This window comes from Oncorhynchus nerka, linkage group LG13, assembly GCF_034236695.1.
Source record: "Oncorhynchus nerka isolate Pitt River linkage group LG13, Oner_Uvic_2.0, whole genome shotgun sequence".
Lineage (NCBI taxonomy): Eukaryota > Metazoa > Chordata > Actinopteri > Salmoniformes > Salmonidae > Oncorhynchus > Oncorhynchus nerka.
Genome location: NC_088408.1, coordinates 23,860,263 through 23,869,301, shown reverse-complemented (window position 1 = coordinate 23,869,301; position 9,039 = coordinate 23,860,263). Strand labels below are relative to the sequence as shown.

The window sequence follows — 9,039 nt, the reverse complement described above, 5'->3', positions numbered from 1 at the left end:
TGATTGTTCAGCCACACAAAGAGAGTGACAGGGCTGACAGGGCTGCCTAGCTCTGGGGTTGGGCCTGCTGCTGTTTAGGCTGGTCATGGGAGGGTTGAAAAGGCACAGTGACTGAATGAAACATTTAGAGTGTTAGAATAAACTGTTACAATGTTAGATTGTTCTGTAAGATGGCTCGCAGGATGGGTATCGGAAGAACCCAATGGGAGTGTTTGACAGTGGAAGTAGGGCAAAACACGTACACAGGCAGACACCCAGTGATTGAGACTGAAGCAAGGAGGGGATTTCAGCACCATCACACTCTCTGAGATTGTGAGAGAAATGTCACAGTTTTATCTCTGCTGGCATGGCAGGGCTGAGTCTATCATAACAAACACAGTAGCACCCAGGAGTACCAAACAGAAACAGCCATAAACCCCTCAGGACAAACAGATTCTGATCACTTCCTGTCTGTCTGATGATGTTACAGCCCCAGGTCAGGGGACTTCCTGTCTGACAGTTAGAGAGGGTTTCACTCAGTGGTGGAAAAGGTACCCAACTGTCATACTTGAGTAAAAGTAAGGATACCTTCATAGAAAATGACTCAAGTAAAAGTGAAAGTCACCCAGTAAAATACTACTTGAGTATCAATATACTTAAGTATCAAAAGTAAATGTAATTCTAAAATATACTTATGGATAAATAATTTCAAGTTCCTTATATTAAGCAAACCAGACGGCACGATCTTCTTAATTTACGGATAGCCAGGGGCACACTCCAACACTCAGACATAATTTACCAACTAAGCATTTGTGTTTAGTGAGTCTGTCAGATAAGAGGCAGTAGGGATGACCAGGGATGTCCTCTTTATTAGTGCGGGAATTGGACCATTTTCCTGTCCTGCTACTCATTCAAAATATAACGAGTACTTTTGGGTGCCAGGGAAAATGTATGGAGTAAAAAAGTACATTATTTTCTTTAGGAATGTAGAAGTAAAAGTTGTCAAAAATATAAATAGTAAAGTACAGATAACCCCCAAAAACTACTTAAGTAGTATATTAAAGTATTTTTATTGAAGTACTTTACGCCACTGGTTTCACTCAGTAGTTAACTAGAGGGTGCGGCTTTCTCAAGGTGCTGATTATCACACACACAACCGGGCAGGGCAACAGTGTTTTGCCACAAAAACTCTCAGAACACACACACACCAACAAACAAACACACACACACACACATTCAGTACACACACACACACGCACGCACAGACACAGACGCACGCACGCACGCACGCACACACACACACACACACACACACACACACACACACACACACACACACACACACACACACACACACACACACACACACACATACATACACACACACACACACACACACACACACACACGTACAGTGGTAATCAAATCAGTAATTCTGTGATCTGGTCTCTCTCCAGCCTGTCAGCTTGTCAGTAATCTATGGCTTGTAAAACTTATACAGCACTCACTCAGTCACATCAGGATCAGCAGTAAGTACTCAACCAGTAACTATGGTAAGTGAGTCGGGTCACAGCAATGAGTTTACACAGCTTTGAGCTGACACACACACACACACACTTTAGAGCTGACACCTAGTGTTATGGTGGAGTTTGATGTGGTGCTTTTGGTAAACACTCTCTGCACTGTGCTATCTAGATCCTAAAAGGGTTCTTTGACTGTTCCCGTAGGACAACCCTTTGAAGAACCCCTTTTGGTTCCAGGTAGAACTCTTTTGGGTTCCATGTAGAATGCTTTCCACATAGGGTTCTACATGGAACCAAAAGGGGTTTTACCTGGAACCAAAAAGGGTTCTGCTATGGGGACAGCCTTTTGTCTAAGCTGACAGGGCTCATAACGAAGGTCTACAGGGATACTGCTGTGTTTAGTTCATCTGTTTGTTATTGTTTTATTTTACCAGGTAAGTTGACTGGAACACATTCTCATTTATAAATCAAGTGAAAAGCTTTAGTATAATCCAATAGAAGTGTGAAGTCAAAATGTGAAGCCTAGCATTCAGAGGTAGCATTTCCCATACAATCACTAAGATCTGTGGTCCTATGGAGCCGTAGTGTCTGTCTGCTGTTTTTTTACCCTTCAAATAGGACACTTCGAACTTGGGAAACTAGGTGTGTGCACTCTATGCAATCCATGTGTGCATGGCCTCACCAGGGCATGAGTCTGCCTATCCTGGTCCACTTGCTCTTGGTGATGAAGAAGCCGACAACAGGGTCGCTGACAGCACCCCACGCCTTCCCTATGAACAGAACCATGGAGGCCTGGAACGGGTTGATCTGAGGAGGAGAGAACGGAGGGATGTAGTTAGAAGACACAGATAGAGAGAGTGAGAGAGAGAGAGAGAGAGAGAGAGAGAGAGAGAGAGAGAGAGAGAGAGAGAAGGAAGAAGAAACACACACAAACACACAGATGTGTTACCTGGGCGACATCCAACAGGTAGATCTGGAGGAAAAATGCTGTAGCGCTGCCGGCCACCTGATTGGGTGCTCCTCCAATGGCGAAGCAGAGCTTACTGCAGACAGACAGCTTCTGGTCCAACACAGTCTATGGATGAAAAACAACAAGAAACATTGGAGAGGGTTACAAGTCAGTTACAGGTTTCATGAAGTGCAATATCTGAAAAATAGGCAAATAAATGATCTGCAAAGCCTATGAGATACAGTTGACTGCTGTGCCTTTCTTTACCGTGTAAAGACAACAACTCTGTTTGTTAGCCATGGATATGTAGCCAAAATATAAGTCTCAGATAAGATACAAGCAGGAGTTCAATCTTAGGCGAAAGCTATCTTCTTGTGGATAAGGAATACAGTTGTAGCGAAGAATGAGTCTGTGACAGCAGAACCCTGGCATTATGATTTACAAAATAATTCAGAACCACAGAACCGGAATTCTATCTTCAGAATTCTATTTTCAGACTCTATATTGTTGTCCATTGTGATGTCAGAGCGAGTGAATCACACAGTGCCATTCAGATGACAGTCGATACAGACGTGTGACCTCATCTCTCTCTCTTACAAAGCAATGTTACAGAAACTCCCTTCATATGTAACTTCATTAATTACGAATCATAAGTTACCAAACCCGTTCTCAGGAATGGATAACTCAAGGGATCCCTTCAGTCTCCACAGATTTGGGAAAATCTGTCTAGTTCACTACAGGGTAGCCTAGTGGTTAGAGCGTTGGACTAGTAACTGGAAGGTTGCAAGTTCAAACCCCCCAGCTGACAAGGTACAAATCTGTCGTTCTGCCCCTGAACAGGCAGTTAACCCACTGTTCCTAGGCCGTCATTGAAAACAAGAATTTGTTCTTAACTGACTTGCCTAGTTAAATAAAGGTAAAATAAAAAAATAGGCCTCCACGACTCATTTCCGTGCATAGTGGATCAAATGTGGTTTCACATATGAGATCTATCTAGGCCTACTTCTCCATCTACATTCCCCTCTTCCCCCAATCATCACTCTCCCCTAATGTATCTCCTCTCCCCTCAGATAGTATTTAAAGTCCCCCTGTGGTGTAGGTGCCAGTTGATGTGAGGGATACAGGATCAGACAGAACACCCCTCCCTGCTGTTTAGACTGTGGTGATGTCAGGAGACACTTGGGCACACAGCACAGCCTGTTCCCCTTATAGACAGATCCACAGGACACCACAGAGACAGACAGAAAGGATGCCGGAACAGTGTTTCCACTGCTATAGAGGTGTGTGCACGCATGTGTGTTCAAGTCTGGTCCGTGCTATCTGGGATCCTTGGGACGTCCCTATCCCATTGAAGTTGACATATAAAATGGTTAAGGTTATGGGTAAGGGGAGGGATTAAGGTTAAGGTTAGGGTTTAGGGTAGTGATGTCCCAATGATACCGTACTCAAACATGAAAGAGCAGACAAGCTGCCAGCCTCCTGGAAAGTCCAATATTTACGACTGTATTATGAACAGTTCAGTGACAGACATGGAAACACACACTGCACGGACCAAAGCACAACAGCATATGATTAAACGTCTAACCTCCTCTCTCCTTCTGTTTATACATCTCTCCACTTTCTTTATGATCTTTTTTCATCTCTCTCTCTCTCTCTCTCTCTCTCTCTCTCTCTCTCTCTCTCTCTCTCTCTCGCTCTCTCTCTCTCTCTCTTACTCTCTCTCTCTCTCTCTTACTCGCTCTCTCTCTCTCTCTCTCTCTCTCTCTCTCTCTCTCTCTCTCTCTCTCTCTCTCTTACTCTCTCTCTCTCTCTCTCTACTCTCTCTCTCTCTCTTACTCTCTCTTCTCTCTCTCTCTCTCTCTCTCTCTCTTCTTACTCTCTCTCTCTCTCTTGCTCTCTCTCTCTCTTTACTCTCTCTCTCTCTCTCTCTCTCTCTCTCTCTCTTACTCTCTCTCTTCTCTCTCTCTCTCTCTCTACTCTCTCTACTCTCTCTCTCTCTCTTACTCTCTCTCTCTCTCTCTCTCTTACTCTCTCTCTCTCTCTCTCTCTTACTCTCTCTCTCTCTTACTCTCTCTCTCTCTCTCTCTCTCTCTCTCTCTCTCTCTCTCTCTCTCTCTCTCTCTCTCTCTCTCTCTCTCTCTTACTCTCTCTCTCTTACTCTCTCTCTCTCTCTCTCTCTCTCTCTCTCTCTCTCTTACTCCCTCTCTCTCTCTCTCTCTCTCTCTCTCTCTCTCTCTCTCTCTCTCTCTCTCTACTAACCGTTGTTGTTTCCATACAGTACGGTCGTGTCCGGTTTAGCCCACCGCCTACAGCTTATAGGCCTTTCAGGCGTTATGAAAGAAAGAAATCACCAAAACAGCCACCGACTAACCACAGACCGAAGCCCATCAAAACACACTGTCATTATCTGGCTGATGACATTTTATTGTCCTCTTTCTTCTGCTCATGAAAACATTGATGGTTTCCAGAATGACAATTACCAGGAGGGAGCTGTGTAATTATTTAAACACAGCAAGACTAGTGGGTCAGAGTAAGTAAAGAGTAGCATGTGGATCAACTTCATAAGTCTCAGTCTGGCCTATGGTGGTCTAGTGGTCTAGGCTGCTGCCTCCAGATCACATGTACCACCACAGCATGGGTTCCAATCTGGCTCACTGCTATTTCAGCACTCTCAATCTATATTTCCCACAGTTGCTCCTCTATCCAATAAAACACATACTTCAAAAAAAACTATTGGTCTCTCCTTCAAAACTCTCAGTATATACTCCACTCTCATCCCCTCACTCCAATTATATTCGAATGGGGAGATTAGAAGAGTATTTGGTGTCACGAGAGAGAGAATGCTGGTTAACGGATGTTGGGTAAAAAATACTGTCTATACACGGTCTGTACCAGATCAGTGATGTCTTGGTTCAATATCAAGTGTATCTATTACTTTTTACCCTCATCTGCATTACAGCTAGGAATATAGTTGGGCTTGACGTCACTGTTTGTATCCCCACAACAAATTCCACATTGAGGGGGTAAACCCAGACAAAAGAGAGGTCATATCATTTATGTAGGCTCAGTATGTAGGCTCTTTCTCAGTATGTAGGCTCTTTCTTTGTACAAGGAGGTTAAATAGCCCACCGGTCATCAAACAACAACAAAAAATCTCAACTTTATACCAGATAGTCAGTGCCTGATAGCATTCATTAGTGGTGCTTGCCTAGCTTTACCTATACACTCTTAAACAGTGAGAGAGAGAGAGAGAGAGAGAGAGAGAGAGAGAGAGAGAATCTGACTACAGTGTGACTACAGTCTGTTTTACTGCGGCCTTATCACTGCAGACGTAAACAGGATATCCCTCCCCTGTCTGGACTCACGTTATCTAGCTTCCTATAAATGCACACACATCCACGCACACAACACAGCCCCTCAGAGAGAACAGACCCTCAGCAAACTGTGGCCCTGGGAAAATGGGGCTAATTCACAAAGTGAATTACTGTGGGGTGGGATGGAAGCGCCTCTGGAGACTTGCCTTTATGTTTTAAAGAGGACCTTAGCTACAAGCTGACTGTGATGCACACAGAGGATGAGTAAGGAATAGTGAGTAGGGAATTCTGAGTCCAAATGTTTTATGCATTCCTTCTAAAACCACTGTGACCATTCCTATTAGACTGAGTGTGTAGCATACTGTATGTATATATGTGAAAGATAAAGCCGGTTGGATAAAGAAATAAAGCTGGTGTCCGGGTGTACTAAATGTTTACTGACAGTAGATTTCTTCAAACATTTTGATATTATTTCATGGTATTATTTTATTTTATGGTATTATATTACTGACAGATTTCCTGATGTGTGTGTGTTAGCGGTAGGATGGAACCAGAGTGTGATGTTCTGGCCTCTGTGATGCCACGGTATGCACAGAGCTGGCATACAGACTTTCCCAAGGATTACTACACGTAAGATACTTAGTTATGATAATTCCGAGAGCACTTGAACACAATAATCACAGAGAAGCTAAACAAGACCATCTCCTCTACTGCCTGGAGCTGTCAGCTGAAGCTAAAGGACTCACAATGACAGGTGACCCATTAGGGTCTTGAGTCTCCTCTGTTGCAGACTCTGGTTTCGCTTCTTTAGCATCTATAATTCACCCAGGCCCCATAAGGGCCATGCTGTACACACACACACACGCGCACACGCACACGCACACACACACACACACACACACACACACACAGAGAGCTCAAGGTCACGCTGCATCCATTCTTTCAGAAAAGCTATGTAAATATTGCATTGCCTCTCTTCAATACCTATTCACTGAAATAGGATAGCATTAAACACATTGATGAGTTCTAAAAAGTGTGATTGCCGTCTGTCATTGCCTTGCCTTTAAGCGCTGCTGGGCATGTGTGATGGTATACCATCAGTAAGTAAGCATTCCATTTACTCACCCGAGTACACGGCTACACACACACACACACACACCACATTCTTTCTTCTGGCAGTAATGCAGTCAGTTTTACTGGTACCTAAAGCCATTCAGGGTGAGCATACAGCAAAGTCATTCATCCAAGACTGGATGTGACGGAGAAAGAGAGAAACGTCCTCTATTTCTGGTCCTAAAATGTAGTATAATCACAATCAGACTGATTTTCAACTGAACTAACTCCTTGCCCTCAGTCTCTCAGATATTCAGTGCTTGACTTGGGCAGGAGCTCACCGGAATTGAGTACTGGCAGCTCAACATTTCTACTTCTTGAGTTCCTGTACTTCTTATAGAATATTAGCTCAAAAGTATTGTGGTGTTCCTGCACCTAAATATAAACAGTACCCTCACTCTAAATGAGTACCGGCACCTATTTCAGTCAAAGTCAAGAACTGCTGATATCCAGCCACGGCAGAACAGCAAGACAGATACCCACAAAACGGAGGAACATGAATGTCACTGAGCTGTCAGACAGTCCAGGGGTAAACTAGCCAACTGATTCAAATGAGTGAATAAAAGCAGTGTTCCTTACCTGGTGGAGGGGCTTGGTGAAGGATGGCTCTGGGGGCTTGAGGGGCTTTCCGGCTGGGGTATGGGATATGTTTTCTCCCTTCGCCATGGTGCCTCCAAGTGTCACTCTGAATGTTTGTGTGAATGCAAGTGTATGTGTGTGTCCCCGAGTCTGAAAGTATCTGTGTGACTAAGTCTGAGTGTATGTGGTGTGTGTCTGAGTGGGAGTGTGATTGTGTGTGTTTGGGTGTGTCTCTAAGTATGTGTGTGACTCTAGGTGACGGCCAGGGACGAGCTGGTGATCTTGTGTATGTCGGGAGGACCTGAGGCTGCCCACTTCATCTGCCACTCACACACTGCCCTGTGCTCAGTGCTCTGGGGCTGGAACTGAGACCGAAAGGAAGGGCACAGTTAGGCAAGCGGTCCCACACATAAACACACACACACACACACACACACACACACACACACATTCATAATCCTCCTGTTCACATTGGTTTCTCTCAGAGCGCTCCCCTATTTGCTCCCCCATTTCTCACCCTGATCTCTATTATTTCACATGTATTTATGTCAGCCAGCAATGCTACATCCCATGAATACATCTAATTCATAAGAGATGCAAAGTCTCTCTGTACCATTTCTCAAAGAGGATAAAGAATAAGTGATGCCCCAAATTGGTAGACAATTACATTGAAATACGCTTGCAACTAATATTTGTGTTTATGAGTCTAACTAAACAGACATTCATTCTCACTCTACCATAGCAGTTTTGTCATAAGTGAGTACATCGCCTACCACATCAAATCTCTATCAATATCTCAATCACATCCCATATAAACAAGCAATAACACTATAATGAAAAAAGAGAAGACTGTATTGGCTTTACCTGAGTGATGATGGAGAAGAGTAGATTAAAGGCGTTCAGGCAGTCAGTGAATCGCGGGCTCAGAGAGCGAGAGTCACAGGGAGACAGTTTCCAGCAGCAGGTCAGGAGACTGCGGTGTTTGACAGACACTGCCGTTCCACTTCACTCAACAGACCTCACAGCGGGACCTGCGCCATTCAGTGGTCAACAGCGGTAACGCAGTCACTGGCGGTGATAATAACAATGACATTAGTCTTTACAGGCTTATGACATAGAGGTATTGCATATAATGAAACAGAGGTTGTTCGGACATGCTCCTTATTGTGGAAAGACAGCTGATTCAGTTCTTAGGATGACCGATAAAAATGGTTTGACCTTAAAGAAAAAGCTGTTCTCAAAGACCCCCCTCCTTTTCAGTCTGTAATGACAATGAAAATTAAACATCTATATGTGATTAATGATACATTGCACATGCCACTAACATTGTTGTCTGGTGACATTTTTGGCGTGGCTATCCAGCTATCATAACAGTGTACTTTTTCCCACAGTGAAAATCTGTCATATTAAAATATCTTCTTCCTCCTTGCATCCGTGCTATGTGATGCTGGCACCTGACCAAACCATAATGACACCAAACCCGAGTGACAGTTGGCTGGATCGGTTTCCCATGCGGACCAGAAGCACTGTGTTGTTGTAGAGGTGATAGCATAGGAATGCGTAATATGTTGCCCGGTTTCAT

The 9,039-nt window shown here is 44.0% G+C and overlaps 1 protein-coding gene across 1 annotated transcript in view; it reads right to left on the bottom strand.

Moving 5' to 3' along the window:
• LOC115139229 (sphingosine-1-phosphate transporter MFSD2B-like) overlaps positions 1 to 8,503 on the bottom strand; it is a 25,616-nt gene extending 17,113 nt beyond the window's left edge. The window contains exons 1-4 of the mRNA XM_029676384.2: positions 8,322 to 8,503; positions 7,458 to 7,822; positions 2,452 to 2,577; positions 2,185 to 2,309 (exon numbers count right to left, since the gene is read on the bottom strand). Coding sequence (XP_029532244.1) covers positions 2,185 to 2,309; positions 2,452 to 2,577; positions 7,458 to 7,544 — 338 coding nt within the window. The 5' untranslated portion in view covers positions 7,545 to 7,822; positions 8,322 to 8,503. The remainder of the gene's footprint in view (positions 1 to 2,184; positions 2,310 to 2,451; positions 2,578 to 7,457; positions 7,823 to 8,321) is intronic.
• Positions 8,504 to 9,039: the final 536 nt, after the last annotated feature.